The sequence below is a fragment of the Rhinolophus sinicus genome, linkage group LG11 (assembly GCF_036562045.2).
Source record: "Rhinolophus sinicus isolate RSC01 linkage group LG11, ASM3656204v1, whole genome shotgun sequence".
Classification (NCBI taxonomy): Eukaryota; Metazoa; Chordata; class Mammalia; order Chiroptera; family Rhinolophidae; genus Rhinolophus; species Rhinolophus sinicus.
This window is the reverse complement of record NC_133760.1, coordinates 59596414-59622863: the sequence shown is the minus strand read 5'-3', so window position 1 is coordinate 59622863 and position 26450 is coordinate 59596414. Positions and strand designations below refer to the sequence as shown.

Below are 26450 nucleotides of genomic sequence, written 5' to 3'. Positions count from 1 at the left end.
ACAGAGAGACAGACAGACAGAGGAGTTGAAGGAACAGGGAATTCTTCTCTAGGAGATGATAAGGACGTGGACTGCTGTCTGAGTGTTTGGGGAACTGGCATGTGCAAAATGACAGAAATGAAACCAGCAAGAGGTTATTATAGCAGGAGTCAGATTTCGCCTCAACACAACAGCACACCATCTAACAAGTAGATCGCATTTTAGAACTTTTCCTAATGCCTCACAACTTTACAAGCAAAGAGCGGGTCTTATATAATCATTAAAATTCATTCATTCATTCATTCATTCATTCATTCATTCATTCATTCAACAAATACTTGTGTGCCAGGCACTGTTCTAGGTGCTGAGGACACAAAAATGAACAAACAAACAGACGTCTTCCCTGTCCTCAGACACTTATATTCTAGTGTCAAAAAGGTAAAATCCGAACACAGGTAACATTTCCAAATATGTTTTCCATAAACACGCTCAGGACAATGTATGACAGTGTGTTGCTTTAGCTATGATGTTATTCTTGAATGTGCACGGGCTAAAATGACTCCCTTCAACATTTCTGGTTTGGTTTTGCACACGTCCAGGAGAGAATGAAAGGTCATGTGGATGCCCCGTCAGGCTCCACAAGAATTCCATCCACTCAAGCCAGCGTGTCGGGGTCAAAGTGGCAGGCAGCTAAAAATGAGATCGGAATTTGTTGAAACTGGATAATAATTAGTTACATGAATGTCCATGACACCATTCTATCTGTGTGTGTGTGTGTGTGTGTGTGTGTGTGTGTGTGTAAACGCATGTTCGAAATTTTGCATCATAAAATATTTTACTATTAAAAAAAGAAATTCAGGGTCTGTCCCACATGGACACAGGAGGCCTCTTGAAGTCAAGGGTTTCCTTGTATTTAAAGGTTTAAACAACTTCAGCAGAAATAACCGTCCATCAGAAATGCTCTCACAAGGGGCCGGCCCGGTGGCTCAGGCGGTTAGAGCTCTGTGCTCCTAACTCCGAAGGCTGCTGGTTCGGTTCCCACATGTGTCAGTGGGCTCTCAACCACAAGGTTGCCATTTCAACTCCTCAACTCCCTCAAGGGAGGATGGTGGGCAGCGCCCCCTGCAACTAGCAACAGCAACAGCAACTGGACCTGGAGCTGAGCTGCGCCCTCCACAACTAAGACTGAAAGGACAATACTTGAAGCTGAACGGCACCCTCCACAACTAAGATTGAAAGGACAACAACTTGACTTGGAAAAAAGGCCTGGAAGTACACACTGTTCCCCAATAAAGTCCTGTTCCCCTCCCCCCCCCCCAAAAAAAGAAATGCTCTCACAACAACTTTTGTATCAAATAAGAAGTTGAAACGGACAACCTTAGGTGCCTTTGGCTACTAAGATTCTATATGCCAGTGGAAGATCTAAAGTATAATTGGAATCAAGCGAACATGGATTTGGGCTCTTTCCAAATATAGTACATGTGGATCGTGGTCTATTTATTCTCCAATGTGAACCCAATGGCATGAAACCGAGTGTAGACCCTCATTTCCGCCTGAGCACTTAATGACCATTTTCATAATTATTTCACAGTAGTTACTCTAAACCCTTCTTTTCGCTTCCAAAAAGACAGACTGCTTAAGCTGAAATAGACGTTTACAGCTATTGTTATTTTGCAATATCTGTGAATTTTAGCCCTTCCTCTTGAATCTTAGCTGCATGGAAGTTACCTTCGAGACAACGTCCACTTTCCCCGGGAAGTATCACACATCACCTCTTTCTCTGCAGCTAATTTAGGTGCGTTCCCTGCATAGTGTCCTAATTACACCTTTGTTATCTGCTATCAGGTGACTCCCCTAATCAGCCAAGCCTGTGACCTCCTCGTGGCTCATTTAAAACGCTATGCAGAATCTGGGGATGCGTTTGACATCCAGAGGTAAGGGTGCTTCATGGCTACATTACAGATGAGAAATCGCATTTTCCAACTGCTGCTTCTTGTAACAGTACATAATTGCTGGACTATAACCTTGGGATCAGAAAACTATGGAAACGCTAGAAGCTCATAAAAGCATGGGTGGACTAACTAATAAGTAGAAATGAAACCCATAGGAAATATGAAGCAAATGTGAACAAAGCCCAGGGAAGGTGGGACATTTCAAGGGAAGCCTTGCGTGGGCAGTGGTTTGGGGGCAGACTCGCCCTCTGACCTCTGCAGACCTAGGAGTGGCCAGGATATGCCTGGGTAGAAAGCACAGAGTCATGGGAGAAGTCCCTGCATTTCTGCTCCAAGAAAAATGCTTGCGCACCTCCGCCTGGAGCCATGACTTAGTGGCACGCACCAGATTTAAACAGCCGGTGATCTGGCTTTTCTCCCAGTTGTCTTAAGCTTGGTAGTGGCTTACCATACATTAGGACAGTGGGAGTGGCCCATCAGCCGGAAACTGCCTCGTGCCCATTATAATTGCTAATAAAATAATAACATAGCATCATCGCCAGCACTGAAACGCTACCATATTGTTTACAAAATCCTGTTTTACAGTCTCTCTGGTCATGAGATGCATGAATTGACTAAAGACAAGTTGGGCACAGGAGCTAGAAAAACAGAGTAAACAACCCTTAAAACCCTCAAATCTTCAACCACTAGGATCAGATGAAATCCCATTCAGTAGTCAAATTGTGCCAGGGCAGGGAAGTGTGTAATCAATGTTTTCCAAAAAAGCAGTCAAGATAAAAGAAGTCATCTTGAGATGCCATCTAGTCCTTATGATTCGTTGTTGGCTGTAGAATTTAGGAAGAAAAGGAACTAAGTGGGTGCCTACATCAAGCCATGAAAATACACCTTTTAATTGTAAAAGGATAGGAAGACCCAGTGGTTAGCCCTTTTCGAATAACAACCTAACTCCTTCGATAACAAAAAAAGGATCATTCTGATTTAAATTGCCCATGTGGGGGGCAGTTTTCCTAGAGTCTGAGATTCGCTTTTCTGGAGCTACTGCCAGATACTTTTCCTTCTGTTTGTTTCTAAAGTGCAATGTGTGTTTTCTGTAATAATATGTTCATAAAGCCGGTCCCAAAGTTTGTCTTGTATTCATTTGAGTGTGAAGGGCCCTGATTTCTTATTTGTTGAGCGTATGAAAACTGTGAAATCATTAGGAGGAACTGGGGGACAGAGCTAATGCAGACAGACCATCAGGTTGTTAATTCATCCATCACAATTTGCCCTATAGCAACTGACTGTTAGATTCTGGCCTTGGGTGGGCTCTGCACAGCTTTGGGGTAACGTGCGTAGGCTTTGGGCCAACTATTTCCCCTCCTTGACAGAGAGGAAGACTGAAAGCACTCTCTTTGGTATTTGACCATGTCTGGTTGATCAAGGCTGTCCAAAGCCTGAAAGCTGAGTGACACTCTACCCTTCCTCCCCCTTCTTTGTTTAGTTCAGATCCCCGGTTGTGTTTTATGTCTCCTGTGTCCTGCTGCCACTGCTCAGAGGGGCTACGCCCAGTGGGGTCTCCCACCACCTCACTTCAGACCTGCAGGAAGCTCCCTGTCAAGCAGGGGGACGAGGGTGTTGTCTCTTCAGGGGTGTGTATGAGGGTGGGCCGACTGTGGAGTCCTTTCAAGATTCAAATGGTTCCCTCTCCCATAGGTGCTACAGCTGCTATAGCACAGATGTGGTGGCCAGTGTCGCCTTCGGCACCCCGGTGGACTGCCAAAAGGCTCCTGAGGACCCCTTTGTCAAGCACTGCAGACGTTTCTTTGCCTTCTCCATCCCTACACCTCTCCTGGTTTTAATCTGTAAGTATAACTCCTGACGAGGGTGGTCACACTGGGCTACTGCCCAGTGGGCAGACCCAGGCACGTGGGTGGTCCCAGGCAGCTCTCAGGACCCAGCCTCTGCCTCTAGGAAAGGGCATCTCTGGGAGTCACCCTGCAGAGTCTGCCCTGCAAGAGGCCTTGTCTTCCTGGAGTCACGTCGGCTATTCTTGTCACCAGCCTGGGGCTGCTTGTTACTAACACAGGTGGCCCTCACCTCTCGCCACTGCCATAGTGAGAACAGCAGCCAAACCCCTTGCTGAGTGTTGGGCATGCATTATTTCAGTTAGTGGTTATAATCACCCTACGAGAAAGCTTTTTTCATTCCCATTTTACAGATAGGAAAACTGAGGCTTAGAAAGGCAATGCCGACACTGGAACCCAAAGCCTTTCATTTTCTCAGGCATATTTCTCCCCGCCAGCAAAATCCTCTGCAGAAGACTTCTCTGCTTGAGGGCCAACACATAGTGAACTAGAAACCACACGTGATGGGCGACTAATAGATTGCATAATCCTATGGAGACCGGTCCATTTATTTTACTTTAATTTTTGAAGTGAGTTTTTTCCCTGGCCAATTCCAGTATCTTCTTGCTTTTATAGAAGTGTTGTTTTTATTGTTATTAATTATTGCCAAAATTTCTAACCATTTGCTGGGTTGCTGGAGTCTATTCATTCCTTGGTCAGTTTCATTTCCATTTCTGAGTCAGTTTCCGTGAAAGCCCCTGCCACCTCCATCTGCTCCACACTGAAACTGCAGGAAGAGTTCCGAAGGGATCAAAGCAGCCTCCTCCTTCACCCCTCACCCCTCCACCCCAGGGGAGTTGCTCCAGCCAAATCAGGCCCTCTTCCCATCAACCACAGGGCGGGTGGTATGTGGTTCTGACACTGCTGCCACTCCTCTCTCTGCCACTCTGACCCTGCCGACCTGCTGTGTCACACTGGTTCAGGATCCATCTCTTGAAAATGGGCAGAGCTTCCTGAAACCTCCGTGGGTTCAAAACCACCCTCCCCAGCCCAGCTTCCACACAGTACCTGTGCATAGTAGGCCCACTCACTGTGAGCGCTGAGAAGCTGAACTGAATCGAGCTCCCCTGCCACCGCCCAGGAGGCGATAATGTCCCTGACCCAGGTAGCCCTGTCCCAACCAAGGGCATGATGGCAATGGCTCAGGTTGCACATGGCCCAGCAAGAGAGGTACCCACAGGGGATGCGGCCATCACCCTGTCAGCTGCTGCAGCTCGTAGGGACGATTCAGGTGGTAGCTCTGGGGACAATTATGCAGTGTGTGTGTGGGGGGGATGGAAATGACCAGAAAGTTAAGAAAGTAGATTAGCTCCTAGCACTTGCTAAGACTTGAAACATGGCCTGCCATCTGCTCTTTCTTGAAATACAAAGAGCCTGGGCTCTCATACCTAGGACATGGAAAATTATTAATAATTGATATGTGTGAGATTGACTTGTTGAGGGCCAGGTGGAAGTGGGGATTCAAGTGTACAAACGTTTACCGAGTGCTTACTGTGTGCAAGGAACAATGTGGAGTCCAGGGGTGGGATAAGACACACCCCCGGCTCTAAGGAACAGCAATTCAGGTGGGGAGACGGGGCTTTCAAATGACTCTAATTCAAGGCCAGGTTTGCTTCCTGGCAACCGGCCTCTAATAGCCATGGTTGATTATCGCCCCCTTTTCAATGCCACTTTTGTTTTTCTCTTTCAAGTATCATTTCCATCCATAATGGTCCCACTGGCCCGGATTTTGCCCAATAAGAACCGAGATGAACTGAATGGCTTTTTTAACAAACTCATTAGGAATGTGATTGCCTTGCGGGACCAACAAGCTGCCGAAGAGGTAACGTGTTTTACTAGGACACGGCTTCCAAATGGAATGGAACCTAATTTGGCATCACTGTCTCTTTTCTCTCTCTTCCCTCCCAGCCCCGCCCACCACCTCGTGCTGCCCTATAGTGGTCCATCACTGAGAGCTTTCCAGGGGCAGGAGAAAGAAAGGAGAAAGGTTGAGGAGGGGCAAATGAGAAAGAGAAAGTGAGAGCAGGTGGGAAGGATGGTGAGGAGAAGCCCAGAGCAGTTTGTCTACACTCTGACATGGCCAGTACAATTAAAGCTGCCGCCCCCGCTGCAAACTCACGGCCTATTTCAAACATCACCCCCCCAGAACAGGTTATAGCAGTGCCCAAAAGAATATTCTAGGTATATGTGCGCACGTGTACTTTTCATTAGCATATTCTTTATATTGAAATACGGCAAGAATGGAGTTTTACAGCACGAACAACATCAATATTGGGGAGGGGTTTAGGCAGCTGTCACCAAACCACTTTCCCTTTTCGACAGGGAGGATGTTGCTACAAAATGTGTAGTTGGGGGGTCCTCTCCTGCTTCATCTGAGACCTAGAGATTTCTTTCCTCCTACAGGCTTGCACTATGCTTGGCACATAGCAGGAACTGAGTAAATATTTGTTGACTGAACTTGGCTGAGGGTAGAAATAGGAATTTTCCCTGTCAAGGAAAATAATTTCAATACTGGACATGCTCGAGCACCTGCCAGGCTATGCTTTATGAGTCTTGCTGCATGCAAGAAAGTTGCTTTATAGGAAAAACAAGGCTGAAATGTCTTATCCTGAATTGACTTGGGCAAAATGAAGCTTTCAAAGCATTTGCTCAAAGGCTGGGTGGCTCAGAGGGATTGACAAGGAAAGGACGGGAGGTCCAATTGTTGCAAACTTGGCAGAGAATGAAATCGGGCCCAAGGTGTGACTGGATGCGCGGAGCAGACTGGGCAGCAGTTTTCCCTGCACAGCTTTGTTCCCTGCACAGAAAAGGTGTCCAGGACAGATGCCAGGGAAGGTGTACACAGGCTCACGGCCCCTCGGCGCACACACCTTCAGGACCTCAACTTGATGCCCATTGGAGGTGAGGGAAGAATGAGCTACCTGTATCCTCAGCCTGGCTCTGTGGCCTAAAAGGACAGAATACGTTGATCCATGTTCATGCGTCTCCAGAGTGAGGCTGGAGCCTGGGGAAGGAGGGATGAGGAAAGTTCCATTTTTTCAAACCTCACTGTTGCTACAAAGGGCTTCCTTATGTGTTTGGTCACTCATAGTCCCACCGTCCACCCCACCCCAGCCTGAAACCCTCTGGCTATGGAGTCAGGCTGAAAATTCTAAAACTGTTGTACCAAATGGCTTACTAAGAGGTGAGGGGTTATTAAAGATCCAATTACTGGGATTGCCTCAAGCTTTTCCTTTTATAAACTCGGAGAGCTATTTGTTTCAAACAATGAGTTGATCTGAGAAAAACCTCCCAACCACAAATCCAGGACTGCCTGTGTCAAGACAGAGCTATACAGTTACTAAGAAAACTTGCTTTAAACCCATCTAAACTCTGCAGACATTCCATCAAGCAGATGTGTGTTTGCGCAGTGGAAAATGCTGCACAGATGTTAAAAGGTAAATATTTTTCTAAGCTCTAGCCTATGGGTGGATTAGACACCTACATCTATCAGAGTGCGTATTTTTCTTGGATATGACCATAAACCAGCACTGTTTTGGTCCTAAATGGGCAGTGTTCAAATAGCCTCTGTGATGCAGTGCAAATAACAGAAACCCATCTGCACTAATCTGCTATCCAGGCACCAGCCCTAGAGAGCAGCCCTTTCTGGCCTCTGTAGCTGGAGGTTACGACAGATTTCCATGAGATTCGAGGGCCCGGTAGCAGTCTGTCTCGGCCAGGAGGAGAGAACAGGATGCCAGCTACAGTTCTGCCACAGGAAAAATCCAACAGTTCGGATGTGGCAGTGCTTTCCCTCCCATCATCACACTCATCTCATTCCAGCAAAGCCACAGGCAGGCCTCAGGGACCACAACTCGATCGTACCCCTAGTAGCGGCAAACGTGTCCGCCAAGAGGCCCGGGGATGCCCTGAGGTCCTAGGCATCCAGGAGCTGAGGGTGGCAGAGGGTGCTCACCTGCCACACGTGCCATTGTGCCCTGCCCTGCCCTGTACCGGCTCTGCCCCTCGGGACCAGAGCTAGCAGTGGGGCCACAACCCAGATGTTGACCAAGCAGCAGGAAGGAAGCTGGGGAAAGCCAGCCGTTGAGAATGCCATTTGGAAAGCAGAATGAGCAGATCCAGGGCAGAAAAGGCAGCCAACTTGGCTGACCTTTTGCCATTCTCTCAGCTACTACAACCCAAGCAGGTTTGCAGGACGCTGAGGCTCTGCCTCTTGAATGTCAAGGCTCTTGACGCTCAGGCTTAGCTTTGAGCCCTTGCTGGCATCTCAACAGATACCTTCCAAGGCCACAGACCTGGGAAGCAGAGTAACTGCAAAGGTCTCATAAGCCAAGGTTCCTGCTCCAAATGGCATCAGTTAGAAGCAAATCCAACACAACCTTTCTCAGAATGCACCTACTGCATTGCATTATTATTTGTGGAATTAGTTCCTGCATACCTAACATGTGCTCGGCACAATATCAGGCCCGGGGTAGGGGTGGGCACAGGGCTCTGCCCTGGAGACGCTTCCACTCTTATACAGGAAAAAAAGCAACTACATGTGAAATAACAACAACTTTAAAGGGTGGAATTGAGTGCTCCTGTGTGTGGCACAGATTATTAATGCAACAGAAATCCAGAAGCCAGTGAATTGAGAAAATGCTGCAACAAATAATGTACTTTGAGATTATAATATTTTCTGTTGATGGTTCTGATACTCGCCTTTTGCTGTTTACTTCCACAAACTTCAGAAAAGAGTAATACATTGGTTGTCACTCATCACATTAAAAAGCTTTTCAAAGAAGAGAGGGGCCAGGGACAGACTTTGTCACGGCTAAAGCAATATGTGAATGCTTCTGTGGTTACAATTAGCAATAGTGAAAAAGAATATGCAAATGACTGATAAAGAAGGCAGGGAGAAATGGTGAGACAGCTCTAACCACTTAAATGGGGTAGAGGATTCCTGAAAACAAAAGGCACGGGACATGAGGAGGAGAGGCTAAGGGATGAAAAATGCAGACTGGAGACTTTGAAGACAGGCTTCACCAAAGCTAGTTCCCTCCCCCCAGGATCTGTTAACTTCCTGCTTTGTGAGAAAAACATGGCCGCCCACAGAAGTCCTGAACTATGAATAAGTGAACAGTGCCGCCTGTGCTTTGACTTAAATCTATATCATGTTTTCATTGTTTTATTGTTGGAAAACCAACCAACCAACCAACCAACCAACCAACCAAGCAACCAACCAACCAACCAACAGTACAAACACGGATAAAGTGAAAAATAAAGGCCCTGGCTTTCCCCACCTCCTCCTGCTCTCTGTGAACCGCTGAGTATGGATGTTGCTAAATGTTTTCTACAAGTATGCATGGACAAATATATGTAATTATGTATCTCGTACACTGTTTTTATAGAATTGTGTGTACTGCTCTGCAACGTGCTTGTTTTACTTACCAAAATGGCTTAATGTCTTTCTGACTCAGCCCAGATAGGACGGCTGGGTCCTCTTTAATGGCAGCATGACAGTCTGCCGTTCGCTGCACCCGTCTGTGAACCAGTGTGTACTGAGGGACATTCAGGGAGGTTCCAGGTGCTCGCCATCTCAGATAACCCACCACGAGAATCCTTGTTCTACCCTGTAAAAGCTGTGTGTGCCCGTCTTCTGTTGTGCTCCAAGCCCCACTTATGCAACCCTAGGGTCAAAATATACATTTTCTTCTTTTGTCCCTTAGAGACGGAGAGACTTCCTCCAACTGGTCCTGGATGCCCGACATTCTGCCCCCTCCGTGGGCGTGGACAGCTTTGACATAGTCAGACAAGTCTTTTCCTCCACCGGCTGCTCAGTGAATCCTTCCCAGCCCAGACGCCTGTCCAAGCCTTTGACTGTGGATGAAGTTGTGGGCCAGGCCTTCCTCTTCCTCATCGCTGGCTATGAGATCGTCACCAACACACTCTCTTTCGCCACCTATCTACTGGCCACCAACCCGGACTGCCAAGAGAAGCTTCTGACAGAAGTGGACCGTTTCAACGAGAAATACGTGAGTAAAGTTGGGTCCAGTGGTCTAGGTGAAATCCACACAACAACTGATTGTGTGTTTATCAAAGTGAAACTTATTTTTAATAACTGCCTTATTAAAAACACATTCTAATTTTATAAGACGAAATAGGGCCACTGCCCACCTTCATCTCTCTGGGTTAGCAAATAAAATGGAGTGTGCAGAACAACAGAGGGAAAAAAAGGAAGAAAAGTAAAATTGTGCACGTGTCTATATTGTTTGGAGTGGTCCATGAAACCAGGCCTGGCTTGGGAGTCAGGGTCAAATGTCAGGGAGGGGGCAGGAGATGTGGTTTCCCAGGGCGCTGACTGTTACGTCGCTATGCTCAGGGGGGCAGATCTGATCCAGAAAATGGAGCCCAATTGGAAGGCAGGAGTGGGCATAAGGATGGGCCAATCAGAAGCAGGAGTGAAGATTGGGTGAACACAAAGAAGGAGGTCCATCAATGGACTCAGGTGAAACAGGGCCCGTTGGCACCAAATCCAGATTCTGGATATTCCTTCTAAATGAGGTCCTTCCTTGTCGGATTTGAAGCAAACTTTCGAGGGTGCTGAGTTAGGCTACTTTATCACACCATTTTTTTCTGGATGTTTATGTGTGTAGTGCTTTGACTTACGAGTCGTTGAAGAAAATCATTGCTTAAATTTGTGCTTTAAAAGGAAGACCACCATAATAGAATCCTTTCTATTACATTCTGATATAATTATTACATTCACAATTTTGGGAGGTGGCCCTGTTCTGTTATTGGAACTATTGGAATTTTTTTTTTCATTATATTGAACTGAAAACTGCTTCCCAGAAAATTCCACTTTTTCATCCCACCAAGAAAATAAATACAACATTAGCCTTTCTTTTCCAATGTGTTAATTGTGCTACTAATTGTCTCAACCATGTTATGACAACTGCCAAGCCAGGTCTCTCCAACCCCCTACTTGTACAATTGATTTGTTGAGCCTCGATGCAAGAGTTTATATTTATCCTTATTATTGCAAGTCAGTCAAAATAATTTTGAATCTTGATTCTGCCATCTGTCATATTAGCAATTTCTCCAGCTTTGTGTCATCTGAGACTTGCTAAGCATGTCTCCTATTTCATCCAAGTCATTGATTAAAATGTTGAACAGGACAGGGCTTCGCTCCAGGTTGACATTGATCCATGAATCGATATTCTTTGGGCACGAAGTCTCAACAAGCCGTGAATCCAAATCACCCTGCTACCCGCTCCCACCACCTAGCATCTCCTATCTGATTGGTAGTCGTGTGGTTTCCATCATTGAAGAGGGGGAGAAGGAGGGACCGAAGATGATGGAGGTATATTACTACACGAGAAATCACGGGAGCTGAAGGGCATATCTATTAAGATGTATTCGCTGGCAGGTAACAAAAGCCGAAACAAAACTGATTTAAGAAAAATGGGGAGCATTTTCGTACAGATAATTGAGCAGCTCAGGAATAGGTGTGGCTGCAGGCAAACCTTTATCCAGGCCTCAGCGATGTGCTCAGACTCCAGCCCATGCTTCCTTAGTCCTGGCCTCGTTCTGAGCTGTGCTTTTCTCTCGAAGCCCCAAGCAGCCTTCCAGGAACGTTTGGACTACAGGCTTCCTTGCTCAGAACCAATGGAGAAAAGAGCATCTGCGGCCCCAACGTCTCAGCGAGTCGTGAGGTTCACGCTGATAGGAACGCTTAGGTCACTGCCCATTCTTGAAGCAACTACTGCGGGCCAGGGGAATGAAGACATTAATGGGGTTAAGCCCATCAATTCACCCCCGAGTCAATCACGCTCAGGTTGTATGACTGAGAACTTTGGGAGAGCGCCTCCCAGAAGCAGCTCCTGCTGCTGTCCCAGGAAGGCAGTCAAGGCTGGTCTCAAACAAACCGGAAGGCAGGTCACACAAGACTTACGCATTGAGTGAGTGCCCAGCAGTTGGCAGATGTGGCAGTGGCTTAGAGAGGGGACAACAGCTCTAACACGTAGAAGTCATGATTTTCACCTTCAGGGTATTTCATGGCCAATTGAAAAACAAGAACTTATGTCTAGTAAAACAATACCTCCTTTCCGAATAAAACCCTCGGGCAATAGAAAGCAGCAATTAGTCAAGTGCAGAATGGGTGGTGCCCTGTAGAGAGCACGGGGCTCTAGAAGTCTTTCCCACCAGCTACATCACAACCACATCTGGTTGTGCTGTCTCCCGGGAGGACACAGGGAGTGCTTCCATGGGCTTCCTCCCCTCTGACAGGGCCTTCACTGACCATGGCCTCAAGGAGGATGACACTGTCTTACCTAACCCTGGCCTCCTTCAAATCACCCCAACTTAGGACGGGGGCTTCTTTCCCCAGAGGACCACCTGTCGCCGGGCTATGCAGAATGTTGCAAAGCACTGAGAGCCCATGGGCAAAAAACCCCCAGATTTTAGTAGGTAAAGTTTTTCAAACTTTAGTGTACATAAAATAAAACCATCTGGGAAGACCGTTTAAAATGCAGATCCCAGAGCCCCACCCTTCGAGATTCTGATTCCATAAGTCTTGGCCAGGGTTGAGGAACCTGTATTTTAAAATCACCATCCCAGGGGATTTTGATGCCGGTGGTCCCTAGGTCCACTTTGAGAATACAGCCTTCGAGTCTGAGGGTCCTTTGTTTCTTAGAAAAAAGAAAGCCCTGCCCCAGGATGCAAGCCTCCCAGGTCGTTTTCTTTCTCTAGGCAACAATTGGGACTATTTCTGAGAAACAGGAATACATGGAGGGTATCTTTCCTAAAAAATAAATTGGGTAGTCACAACAGTGTTAAGAGTTATATAGCCTTGCATATGGTAAGCACTCAATGAATATCATAGGTTCGCTCTTTTTTTTTTTTTCCACTATAATCAGAGTTCTGTTAATATAGGCCATCTGTCAGGACAGGGAGGCACAGATTATATGTTCACACATTAGATATTTTCCTGAAAATTTGCATGTAAAGTATGACTTGTTATAATTTCCTGCCGGTTTCCATTCGACAAATATTTCTTGCGTGCCAGTTCATGCCAGACTTGGGCTCCAGACACTACACCCAAGGGTATTCTTCCATGATGTCCCTGTCGAGTCCCACACAGCTCATCAGGTGGCTTTCCCTTGTGTTTGTCATGAGATCGCTGGATTTGAGCTCTGGATTTCCTCTTCCGAGTCACATCCTTTTACAGCAACGCCCTATGAGAATCTGATGAAAGCTCTGTCCCTCTCCTCAAGAAAAACAGTGTATAGGTATGTGCGCTTTATTGGTTGGGATTCTTTCTGTTGACAGGGTTAAAACATTCAAACCAGACTGGCTCAGGTTGTTGACGGCTCACTTATTAGCAAAGTCGAGACAGTAGGGCTTGATGCAGGGGTTCAAGCTCTGGCACTGGGACCCCGGTTGTTCGTGCTCCCCATGGACTCATTTTGTGTTTTCTCCGATGATTTCTTTTAAATGTGCTCTGACAAATCTCTGTTCTCTTTCCTTGATGAGACCTCGGACAGATCTCAAAAGTCTCTGGTCCCTTTTAGGCATTTAAAAAGTCCAGACCAGTCTGATCCAGTTTAAAATTTCAGTCTCAGAGCTGAATGCTCTTGCGTCCCCTTAGCTCAGGCTGAGGAAGCTGCCCCGAGATAGGGGTGCTGTTTGTTTTTCCACCCTCCTTTCTCTCCTTGCGTTGCCCCTTCTACATCCCCTAACCTGTTACTGGAAGTGGATGAATGGCTGCTGGGTGGCCAGAAAACAATGTGTCCACCATGTACCCAGAATCTGTGGTCCACAGATTAGAAGCTCCCACTTTCAAATTGCTTGTTATACAATCACACTCACCTTTCCTCTGAACATTTAAAAACGACCGTTTCCAAAGTCAGAGGTGTAAGTTCAACAGTGCCTCGTACTGCCTGCTCTTTTTTTTTTTGGTTCTTCTAAATGATGTGTATTGCTTGCTCTTATGTACTTTTTGTAAACGATGTGGCCACAGCATACCAAGTGGCCTGTGATTTCCACAGAGCCAGTCACTGCTTCCTTATTGGTTAGCATGAAGCCTGGACTGACAGGTGGCCTTTGTGCATCCTTCCCCAGTCAAGAGGTGACATTGTCAGAGGGGAAAGTCAGTAATTCAGGTGCTCACTTTTAGCAGAAATGAACTTTTGGCATGTATAAGGATACTCCAAAGTCTTCCTTCACTCTTGGGTATTATCTTTTTTTGTTGTTGTTGTATTATCTTGTACACATTTTACAACTCACACATTCTGTCTGGTATTACCCCCTCTCTCACCACCTGTTTTGACCCAAGTGGCCTTGATTTCTTTTCTCCTTTTGGGGTATAGATTTCTGTTTCAGTTTATAACACGCTTATAATCCATTTTTATAATTCATGCCTCTAGGCTGTTTCATTATAAGCCACATGTTTTCTTCCAAATCATCTGGCTTTGGAATTTTGTCTGGCTTCCCCTCCTCTCGTTCTACCATCAAAATTCAGCTTCAAAAACCTTCTTTCTCAAGTCACCCAATCTCTTGGAGAGCTCTTTCTTTTCCCCATGTTTTCTTAGTCATATTGAAGGGGAGGTATGTTCATTAAATTCAAGAGTTGAGAAGAAGGTAAGACTTGTTCCACTTGTACCACTCGTAAAATGGAGAGAGCACACCAATTACTTAATAAGATCTTTGTAATGTGGATGCTTTATTGTGTTCTCCAGTATCTAATTTTGAAAAGGATGAGAGGAAAAAACACAGCTTCTTTCCATATAAATTGTTTTTGCTATAGCTTTAGCACTTTATGTTGAAATTATTGACTTTTGATCTGGCTAAACCATTCTCTTTTTTTCTCTGTGGTGCTGGACTGTGCCAGCCAAAATTTATGACCCATTTTCCTTCTGCTTAATTATTGTTATAAATCTGTGCAGAACGCAGTTGTAAATCACAAATTGGACTAGATTGATACAGCCTCTCTTTAGGATATTTTGAACACAGTTATGCCTTAGAAGGAAGGCCAAATTCTTTAAACTTCTCTGGAAGAGCTGCTTTGTAACCATTATAAATATCTAATTAAAATACAACTTACTCTTTTTCTCTTAAGGATAAAAGAACATTCCATGCTGGGTATTTCAGCTGATTAGCTCATGCTGCTAATGTGAGCAAGGTTGAGGATTTGTTCCTTGAAGCAGCCAGAAGATCTCAAAAGAAAAAAGCATATTCTGTGGCTACATTTAAAATAAAGAAGCCATTTGCCTCCAGCTAGCTGTTTCATAAATACACGTCCTTTGTCATAGGGGGAAGATTTGTTGAAAAAGTGCGAACAGCTTAGCACAAATATATCCTCACTATGGGGAAAAAAACAAAATGTGTCTCCCCATTTGGATCCCACCCAGGGTGAATTTTCTGGGTTATGTTCATACGGGGAATAGGACATAGGTGACTTTAAGATTCAAGGGAAAAACTGGAAATGAGTTTTTCCCCATTGGAAAGGGTTCCACCCCTTGGCCTAGGTCTGCTCAGGTCGTGCTAGCCCACATTTTAGGGGAACTCAGTTCAGGTGTTCTCCTGCCACTCAGGACAGTAATGGTTCATTTCCTATAGATCCCACAACAGTACAATAGAACACAAATCAGCTAGGAACACCAATTAGTCATATTGAAGGAACTCAGGAACAAAGAAAGAGGTAGGAACAAAGAACAACTTCCAGCCCTAAAGTTGAACCATAAAACAAAGAAAAGAACTGGGACTTCAGCCGGATGAGTTTAGTGGCAACAGAGTGCAAGACCAGCTCAAAGTCCAATGTGGGGAGCTGGTTACAACGCAGGTTCTGACGCAGTCGGTCTGGGGCTGGGCCTGAGAGTCTGCCTTTGCAGCAAGCTCCTAGGTGACGTGGATGCTGCTGGGCTGGGCCACGGCCCTCTCCGTGACCAGCCAAGTTCTAAACCCTGAATCCCGCCTCTCTTGGTTGTGATGTACGGAGCAAGTAATTAGTGCTAGTGATACTTAAAGTAGTGACGTGCTGCAATGATTTACCTTTCGTTAGTAAAACAGTTTCAACATTAATCCAAAAATAATGATGCCACTCTCATGTTACTGAGTGAGAGATACAGGGGTGGGGGAATTTCCCGGTCCTGCGTGCGTCTTTAGAAGTGTATTGCCCATGACCTTCAAATGATCTGGCTTCCTTAAACAATTTTCTCCAGGGTGGAAGCTAGGGAGAGTTTTTGAGTTCATTGAAGGTCATTTTCAAGACCGATGAAGATGGCCACCGGAGCCTTCTCTCAGTGTGCACGTGTAGACAGGGGCCCCATTGTACCGTGTAGATGGCAGCGTTAGGTGCCAGTTGAGAGGCCACGTCACAGTACTGTGGTCAGAGAGTTCCCTGAGGCTGTCTCCCTGGGAGCCTAGAGCAAACTGTGCTGTTCTCACTGCAGGAGCAGGAGCTGCAGTGGGGGAACCTTGGGATGTGTCCAATTTGCCCACTTCCTGTCCTCATTCGGGAAGTATCTGACCCAAAGAAGTAGACTCCCTCACCCTTCCCTGGCACCCCAACAATAAATACCAGAGCAGAGACATGTTGACAGCCTACAAAGAAGGGCCCCTCTGGGTATACATTGAGAAGCCAAGCTTGGAAGCTAGGAATGGTGGCACTGCTACCAAAGCATGAACTCCAGGAAGGAAGAAGGAAGACAGAATAGGAGGTATTTCTGTCCCCAAAGCAGAGTGACCAGTCACCCTGGATCGACCAGGTGGCAGAGGCCCCGTTTCCAACTGCCCATGTGATTATAGATACAAGAACTGCCTTTGTGATGCATGTCACCTGCCCGTTGTTTTCTTGGGGACACCTGCAGGCAGGGAGACTGTGCCTCTCTGGGGCCATCTGTGCCGTGAATGTGTGCTGCTCAGTACTGACCTTCCTCTGCCACCGCCCAGGGGTCCAAACTCTTCCACATCACAAGGGGACATCCAAAGCCCAGTGCACATGACCACTGGGTCACCTGAACCACAGGGACTTTGAACTGCTCCCAGGGGCCTTGGCAGTGGCAGCCACAACCCCAGGCCCCTTCTTCTCTGTCCTCTCCCGTCTCGTCTGGCCCCCGTTCTTGGATTTCTCTCTTCTCTCTGCTCTTCAATGTTTGCAGCACTATTTCCTATTCTTGCTCGTGGTTCTGGCTCTGTCCCCGAGACCCAGAGGGACACAGAGGCTTCCTTGCTCCCCCTCCTGAGCCCCTGCCCACTTGGGGCCCCTGGCCATCCCAGAAGCCTGTGAATTTGCACAGTGACACCCTGCATGTGTGCAGTGGAGGTGGTCAAGTGGGAGGTGGGTTGAAGAGCAGGAAGAACGTGCACGTGTTTTTCTGGGCCACGGGCTTAATCAAGTGCAGCACTTCAGCACTTGTAATTTATAGCGATTAATGCTCTGAGTCCCCCTCCCCCTGGAGTCCCTGCAGAGCAGTTCTGTCACGGCAGAGGGAGAGGTGACCTGCAAAAAGATGTTCCTTCTGGGAATGGGCCACACCAATCGGCATATATTTGGTGCCTTTCCTGGGGCAAGTCAGAGTATTTTCTTCTCAATATCTGGGCCTCCAGAGAGTCCGAGCTTTGCTAAGCAAATAAGCTGGTGGGGTCGGTTCACGTCAATCCACAAAAGCTAGAATTAAAAATAAACTTGGGAAAGTGAACGTCCCAGGTGAAGCTTGGCGTTTGTGGGTCCACTTGGCATGAAGGTAGTTTCTCAACTGAATGGTTCATTTATTTAACTATTGTTCATGTTATGGGTCCTTAAAACATCAAAAGTATGGGTTTTATTCCCAACAATTAGCTTTTAGAATAAAAGAATAAACACACGCTTAAAAAAAGAAAATGTCACTGGCTGGACTCAGTTGACCAAAACCACTTTTACATGAGTGGAACAGGATGGTATCAGCTGGTGCAAACTTAAAGACTCTTACTTCCTGAGAACTTTTTCCATCAATCCATCACTCATATTAAAATTTCACCATTAAAAGGTCCTTCCTTTGTTTCAGCACATTACCCATCATTAAAATGCCACTACGCTTGGGAGGGGCCGTGTACTCCAGTCCCTACAGGGACGCTCATCTCTCGGCACACTGGGACACCCCAGGGCCTCCAACAGGGCCTGGCACACAGGAGGCTTGCGAGGAATAGGTGTTGAATGAATGAATGAGTGAATGAATGGCAGTTCACGCCTTCTTTTTTAACTAGAGACTAGGTGAAAGCAAACTGAAGGTGGTGGAGTGGAGGGAGATGCACGGGAGGATATACATGGTTACTGCATCCTGGAAGAAAGGTTAGACTGGAGTCAAAGGCCACTGCCGAGGTTGACAGAGGCAGGTGATGGCAGCACTCAGCAGTCCCCATGGCCCTACCATTGTGCTGCCACAAGGCTCCCGCGGGGCACTTCACACACACCAGTTCATGCTCAGAAACTCATGCCAAGGAAAGGAGGGAACCTGGACCCTCAGACTCCGAGGGGATCTTAGGGGCCATCCCACCCAGGACAGATATCAGAGAGATCATGCTGCTCTGCTTGAATGCTCCCAGGAACAGGGAACTTACTACTTATCATCCCGCCATTATCCTTGATAAAAGTCTTCCTACAAGGAATTGAAATCTGCCCTCGCTGATTGCCCACCTACTGGCCTATGTCTACTCCTCTCACAGTTCATGGTATTTGTTTACTAAACAGTCAGGAAATTAATAGCTTCTGCCCAGGGTCGGGGGCGGGGGGCTACTTCCATGCTCACTAACAGCCAGTCACCGGGCATTTCAGAGACAGAAGGAAGAAGAAACATTGGGAAATCAGTAGAGAATGTGAGACCTTTCTAAAATGTTTGCTTGTGGTCCAGACATTTAATTTACTCTACGTTTTCTGGGAAGTCTGTTTTGCCCCAGGACTGTGGGCAGCATTATGTTTTGTGTTGGGGGTGTGTGTGTGTGTGTGCATTTAGGGGTTTGTTTTTTTTAAGCATTATGTTTTATAGCTGAATATGGTATGTGTGAAAATATCAACCGCACGAGCCTGTTAGTCCAGGCATATGAATATTCCAGATCAGAAAGGATGTTTGACTCCCCTATGAATTGCAATGTGTAAGGTTTATAAAGTTAAGCACTTGGAATTCTGTCTTTAAAATTTAAATATTTAGATTGGGTCTCTAGGACACAAAAGGCAATGCCTGTTTCTCACTTGCTTAATTTGATTATTTTTCTTTTTGGTAGCGTAAGTTGTTTTTCAAAGCCTCATTCCTTGAACGTTCCCTATAGGAGGAATGTAATTAAACTCCACTGGCCTCCCCCTGCTGGGACCAAACTGGGGCCAGAGCTGTAGGAAGCATAAAACAGATACCCTGCAAAAAGAATCCTTATTATAAAGATGAGAAGAGGATCAACTTCCCTCTGGTTAAGAACAAGAAGCTTTAGAAAGCCACCCAGGCTCTTCTGGCAATGGGCTTAGTCTCCAAGACATTTTAATTAGTAATTTAAGGCTGGAAGGAAGAGGATAAACTCCTCACCCCTTAGCTATACGCAAGAACTTGAACTCAATGAGAAACTGGTTCAAGTGGCTGAGGAAAAGGGAGGGTGGTTCTGGAAAAAGGACAAACTTTTTCATGAAAATGGCACAGTGAGGTATGCTTGCCTCGTCACTCACTGTGTTTGAGGTCCCACTCCCGGGAGGCAGTTCTCACCCCTCCCTGGGGACAGGCACTACCTCTTGCTATGACAGACAGCTGACCGGTAGCAGAGTTAAGAAGCTCTTGCTGCGGGACGGGTCCCCAGTCACACCCAGACCAAACCTACACTTCTCTCTGACCAAGGAGAACTGCCACCGAAAAGAGGAGGCCCAAGACCTGGGTGCTAGTCCCAGCCCTGCCAATAGCGCATGTGGAGGCACTGGGCTGCCACTCACTGGTAGTGTGACAAGGATGACTGGCATAATCTCTTTGTTCCTCAGTTTTCCTATCTGTGAAATGGGGTAACAACAGTGTACCTTGCAGCTTCTAAGGCTGTTGTGAGAATTAGTGACGGGATCCAGGTACAATTCTGGCCACAGTGCCACCATACATACACCTGCTACTGTCATCCCCTCTCTGTGCCTCAGTTTCCTAATCTGTGAAAGGGAGATATTAGACTAGACTTCTCTGGTGGCAGTGAAAATGACGATTGAGTGTTTCTGTGAAAGGTCCTAAGCTACGTGCTTTACACACAAGTGTTAAGTTGATCGTCACAAAACTTCGTGTAGTAGGAACTATCACCATCCCCATTTAATCAGTGGGGAAAGAGGCTGCATTAGTTAGGGGTGCCAGAGGAGAACCAACAGGAGAGACACATATTAAGGAGTTGACTTCTTTGATGGTGGGCACTGGCCAAGTCCAAATTCTGCAGGGCAGGCCAGGGAGCTGGGAACTCAGGCAGGACGCGAGCTGCAATCTTGAGGCAGGATGTCGCCTTCCCCATCCTGCCTCCGAGTTTGCTCTCAAGGCCTCAACTGATTAGATGAGGCTTATCCACATTATCAAAGGTCATCTCCGTCATTTCAAGTCCACTGATTGCAGATATCAACCACACACATCTACAGAATACCTTCACAGCAACACCGAGATTAGCATTTGATGCAGTAACTGGGTACGATGGCCTGACCAAGTTGACTCAAAAGACCAACCATCACAGAGGCTTTGAGAAGATAAAGAACTTGTCGGAGGTTATGCACGAGGAGGGGCCTGGCTTGGACTGGAGCGCATATCTCCTGTTCTTTTCAGCATCGTCTCAACATTCAGTGATCCCGTGACTCTGAAACTCCCTCAACACTGTAGTGTCCTGCCTGACGGGTGGGTCAATGTCAGCGCCACCATTTCTACAGAGGGGGGCTTGATGGCTGCGACTGGGGTGGGGAGCTGAGGCTATGTTGGCACCGCACTTTTATGGCATTGAGAAAATGCCAACTGTCCAGGCGGATGGGGGCATACACCCTCATCGTGTGGTCTCCTCTGCCAGCACCATCTTTGGTCCTAAGGATAAGTATTCCTGGGTTTGCTGTGGCCTTTTCCCCTCATTGCATGACTTTGTCACAGTCCATTCTCCAAGTTTATGAATTCCCTTTGCGAGACATGGGCAGCTTCTGCCATGACGCCCCCCACCCCAACATTCCAGACACGGAAACATCGTGCCCCAGGGCTTCTCTCTGCCTCCAGCTCCCGACCACATCCCAAAGACTTTTCTAAGCTGAGATGAAAAAGGTCCAGCAGCAGATAACGGCTGGCCCCAGCCAGGAGAGCAGCAAAGCTCGCCTCTAATAGAGACCTAGGGAGGGAGAGGATTGCTCTCCACTGTGGCACCCTGCTTGGTGCTTTCCCTCACTTTTTTGTGACACTGATCTCGTCTTGTTCATTGTAGAAAGTTCTTCTCCATCAGCCCAGGCTTTCTCTTTGGGTTCTGTGGCCCAGGATTGTTTCACGAGTTGTATTTCCTTGTAGTTCATGTGTATGTATTCTTTGGTAAAGAGCATGAAACATGCATCTGAGCCATTTGTCCTGCAGCCTGGTGGCCGGCCTGGCCCTCCCTCTGCTCACTGCTGGTGTCACTGTGCAGAGCGATCAATGCCCTCCCTTCCCTGAGTCTCTATTAGAGTCCCGGGTTTGTGGCTCTCCCAGCTGGGGCCAGCAGTTAACTGTTGCTGGGCCATTTTCATCTCAGGTTAGAAAAGTCCTTGGGACGTGGTCGGGAGCTGGAGAACCAGCCCTGCATCCACAGGGCTGCCTGCCCTCCCACCCCGAGGGGTACTCTTCCTGCCTGGTTCCTCCCTGATACCTCTCCTGTATGCAGCTCCTTCCCTGTGAGGTGTACAGAGCAGGGCCGCCTGCCTCCCCAAATTCCCAGAGTCTCCAGCTGAAGTGGGCCAAGGTCATAGCATAGACCCCAGCCCACCTCTAGGCAGAATCTGACTCCAGGCAACTAGATACCTTCTAACAGTTTCCCTCTCTATCCCTGTGGCCACTCAGACCAAGGACCCACATGCAAATCAAGGCCCAAGAACAGCCATACATTCATACATTCGTGGCTTCCAGAACTTCTGAAAATGGCAGCTGCTCAGGATCCCTCTGGGAAGATTCTGATTTAGTTGGCCTGCAGCCTGGCTATCCCACCCCTTTAAAAGCCCCCAGGTCATTCTAAGCTATAGGCAGGGTGAAGACCCACCGCCATACTCCCATGAGGTATATGCAAACTTGACTTCAACCGTGACCTTGGGTTGCATGATTAAGGACATGGCCAAGTTTGGTGCAGACCCAGCCCATTCACAGAGCCAAGAAACAAAGGCCTGGCAAGCCCCTCGAGGTGATTGCTCTGGTAACATTCAGCCCATTAGAAAACACCTCTTAGAGTTCTGGTCCGTAGGCCTGAAAGATACCAAACCCAAGAGGTCATCTGCTCTGCGTCCCCAAATCCAAGAGGTCATCTGCTCTGTGCCCCAAACCCAAGAGGTCATCTGCTCTGTGCCCCAAACCCAAGAGGTCATCTGCTCTGTGCCCCATCTCTAGAAGCAGCTCACAGACAAGACAACTGAGGCCTGCCTAGGGAGGTTCCCTCACAGACCATGTCTTAGAATTCAGGGAGTGTGTCTGGCTACCCGGCTTGGGGTCTAGGTCTCAGTCTCTCTCTCTGTCTCTCTGTCTCTCTGTCTCTCTGTCTCTGTCTCTGTCTCTCTATCTCTATCTCTATCTCCTCTCCTCTCCTCTTCTCTTGCTCTCTCGCTCTCCTTTCTCTGAAAAGCTCATTTAATGATTCCCCAGCCTGGCTGCAAATTAGTGATTTACAGACCTGAAAGATGCTAATGATAGCAGTCAGCCCCAGGATCATCATAACAGTAAACAGTTATGGAGCCCCATAATTATTCATAATAATTTTTATATGTTAAATAAATCTGACCTAACTCTATAAAGGAATAGGCCCTACTAACCAAGAATATTATGTAAATTAGAAATCGCCTAGAAACGTCGAAAGAAAATGTCTCAAGTTCTGTAACACATGTACCATTCGGCGCTTTTGTTTCTGGGCTCGATACCCTGTGGGTCCCCTGTCCATATTCAGGGGGTACTGTCCATCTTCCCGGTTCTCAGTCTGTGGGCCGTGGTCAGTTATAACTCTCTGCTGTCTGTGTTGGCGATGTGACGTTCTCTACAGAAACACCCCATTTCCAACTTGTTTTTATCAAGTAGTGATTCTTGGGGATCAAGTATTCAATGTCAGCCAATATTGATAATAATTATCGTGGAAATAATAAGAAGAATTACTATTCATCGAACACATGCTCTGTGCCTGGTGCTGGGCCAACCACGTCTAACAACCAATTTGATATTTTCCCCCATTTTAAAGATTAGGAAATTGAAACTCAGAGATTAAGTGACTAGTTCAAGGTGAAAGCAGAGTCTAGAGTTGAACTCAGGTCTACAAGCTCCAACATTCCTTGGTGCTATCTTGGGAATGACCTCCAGGTCTGTGGTAGATTGGTCTATGAGAGCAGATGGTTATCCAAAGTGCTTTAGCATCCATTTGGACACATTTATGACCATTTTGTTAGCACTGTGACAGCCAGGTCTCGGTCAGTGTGTTGGGAGGACCTCAAAGTCATTTTTCCTCCTCTCTTGAGTGACCCCTCCCTGTCCTCTCCCACCAGGTACCTAAGGACATTACCAGGATAAATGGCATTTTTACTTGGCTCTCCGGCTTTGAGAAACTTTAAGAAATCCTAGAAGTCAAGATGGGTCACTCTTTACCATAAAGAGAATATCTAAATTAATGTACTTCAACAACCAATAAACAGATTACACAACACAAACGTCCATAGCAAAGGAAAGAAAGAAAAAAACAAACCTCAGCCAAGAAATACACTGTTTCTTTTCACTTAACATTTGACAAATTTACACTCCCCTTGTCTGCTCCTGAATGTCTTAAAATAAAATTCTATCAATATTTCCTTATAAAAAAATTTTTTTTCTGTGTAAAATCCAACATATCGGGAATTTTTCTATTCATTCTGTCCCTTGGGTTTCGTATGTCCCTTGGGAATCATTCATATGGGAAACCTGTCACTTATCAGTGTCTCTAGTAGCATTTTTCTCCCTGTCCTCAAAATTTAGCTTGAAGCCCACTTCTGTGGGTGTCCTGACACACACCCTTCTCAGGCGCCATGAGATTTCTGGTGATCTAGACCATAACCCAGCAAAACTAATCCTGTCCATTGCTGGCATCTAAACCGTATCCTGCTAAATGTCCCTCCTTGCCTTTCTTTTCTACAGCTGGAAGGAGGGACAAAAACATCCCCCAGGCCTCCCAGTCTTGTTTCCTGTGCCAAACTTCACGGCCTTTGGAGACGCAAGGCAGGTTTCTTGTAATTAGTTCCTTCATCTCCATGTGGATCAGCTAGAATGACAAGTGGTCCATGGGTTAAATCCATCCTGCTGATACTCCATCTTGGATAGAAATTTCCAGAAATCAGCACCTCCTAGGTGTCCACGTCAGTAGCGGCCTCTCCCTCCTCAGCTGGGAGAAGTCGTGGCCAAGAAAACAACAGACTCTTCTCTCTCAGAATTTGCCTTCCTCAGTCATTTTCAGAAAGCTGGAGTCAGCAGCCTTAGCAGGAGCCTTAGCTCTGTCACCACCTCCTCCTTCTCCTTCTCTTGGGCAGGATGACACCCTTCTGCTTGTCGACCCCCAGACAAGCTCAGCTGTGGGCACCATGAGTGCACGGTCCTCTTTATTATCACATCCAGGCACATAATAGGTGCTCAATGTTAGTTGAACGAACGAATGAATGAATGAATGAATGAATAAAAGTTAAAGGTGAAAGAAACTTAGGGATCACTCAATCTAATCCCTTTATTGTGCAGATGAGGAAACTGAGGCAAAGGACATTCGGAGACCAGCTAAGGTCATGCTGTTTGGGTGTGGTTACTTGACTCCCAGGCCCATGCTCATTTCACCATGTGCTCTGCCAGCCTGTCACCTGCTCTCAGAAGACGGAGTGTAGACAGTGAGCCCCTGCCCACCACCCCCCTCACCCCGGAGCAGGAACTTCCCCTGTGAAGTGGGGGGAGCAGCACCAGTGCAGCCCCAGCCTGCCACTTTGACTCCTTCCTCAGTAGCTGTATGTTCTCTTCTGGATGAACAAAGAGTCCTTTTTCAATTGCATCGGCCTCACCTGCCTTCCTCCCTGTAATATCTGCTGCAAACAGCCTCTTCCAAGCCTGGGCTGGCATTCTTCAAAGATTCTTTACGGCTATCTGGCTCCCTGTCCTCCTCTAAACTTCTGCTGTCAGGACCACTTTGGGGATGTAATGTGCCCTTACCAAGATTTTACCCCTCCTGCCCAGAAATAAAAAGCTAAAATTAAAAAAAAAAAAACTGGTGGCATTACCAGGAGCCTCCAACAGTCTTCAGTTAAAATATTAAGCAGATCAGCTTGAAGATAAGGCATCTCTATTATGCTCTGAATATTAAATTAACCAACTGGTGGACATTTCTACAGCCACGCGATAGCAAGGAAACAGCAGACACAGCTTTTTCCCTCTTTGTGTATAATGACCAAGAAACGGGAAGGCACAGAGATGGAAAAAGCAAGTGACCTCCCTGCTGGCTTGTCCAGTCAAGCTAACCTTCATATTGCACAGTGTTTATTGGTGGGAAACAGCCAACTTCAGATAAAAGGCCGGATGGTCTCTCCCGTTATTTCACTGCCAAGCTGTATTTTTTCTGAAAGGCATTAAAATGGAAGGAAAGCAACCACTGGCCACTCACTGGGATTGTCCTTCAGGATTCTAGGCCATAAGTAATCCAGTGAGCCACTCAGTAAAACCCTGGCTCTGTGTGATGGCGGCTGCGTGGCCTTTAGGAGAGCCAGAGGTAATCAGCGCCACCAAAATGCAGAACAAAACTCTTATCAGAAGATGTCATTTTTTTCAAAATGTCATATATACAATTTTTAGTGGAGCATGATGACAGATAGTGAATAACTTAACATAAATTTGCATAATATAATACAGCTGTTAATTTATGAGCATATTAAAGCACAAAGTTTTGTAGTTCGGAGCACTTAAAAGTCTTAATCTTTGGAAAGTTTCCCTCCCGTTTGCTGTGTATTTATTACTTACCTAGGGTTGACACATAAAATAAAGATGTCTAAATTTAAATTTCTGATAAACAATGAATCGTTTTTGAGTATAAGTATGTCTCATGCAATATCTGGGACATACTTATACTAAAAAATGATTCATTGCTTATCTGAAATTCGCATTTTTATTTGCTAGATCTGGCAACTCTATCCTTACTTGATAAAACAGCTTAAGACCTTCTTACTTGATAAACACCTGGCTCTTTGCTGATGGGGGAAAGGAGCTATTGTTTAGGGAAGAGCATCAACTGCTGCGACCTTGCCACCCCTATGCAGAGTCAAAGGAATCAGATTATAGAGGCACCAGTATAAAGGGGGGAATTGAAGCAGGCAACACACTCAAGCTTTCCTGGCAGCATCCAGGGTGTTAGAGTTACGTTTTTCAAACTTTCTTGACCATAACATTATAGCTCAGAAAAGTGAATGAATTTTTTTTTTAAATCCATTTTATAAATG

The 26450-nt window shown here is 46.4% G+C and overlaps 1 protein-coding gene across 2 annotated transcripts in view; it reads left to right on the top strand.

Annotated features, from left to right (window-relative positions):
* TBXAS1 (thromboxane A synthase 1) overlaps nucleotides 1–26450 on the top strand; it is a 133058-nt gene that overhangs the window by 82015 nt on the left and 24593 nt on the right. The window contains exons 6-11 of one of the 2 annotated variants that reach the window (XM_074315295.1): nucleotides 1825–1913; nucleotides 3624–3772; nucleotides 5506–5636; nucleotides 9523–9828; nucleotides 12861–13083; nucleotides 14913–15069. In XM_074315295.1, coding sequence (XP_074171396.1) covers nucleotides 1825–1913; nucleotides 3624–3772; nucleotides 5506–5636; nucleotides 9523–9828; nucleotides 12861–13043 — 858 coding nt within the window. In that variant the 3' untranslated portion in view covers nucleotides 13044–13083; nucleotides 14913–15069. Of the gene's footprint in view, nucleotides 1–1824; nucleotides 1914–3623; nucleotides 3773–5505; nucleotides 5637–9522; nucleotides 9829–12860; nucleotides 13084–14912; nucleotides 15070–26450 lie in introns of those variants that run through there. The other variant, XM_019750183.2, reaches the window with a different exon arrangement.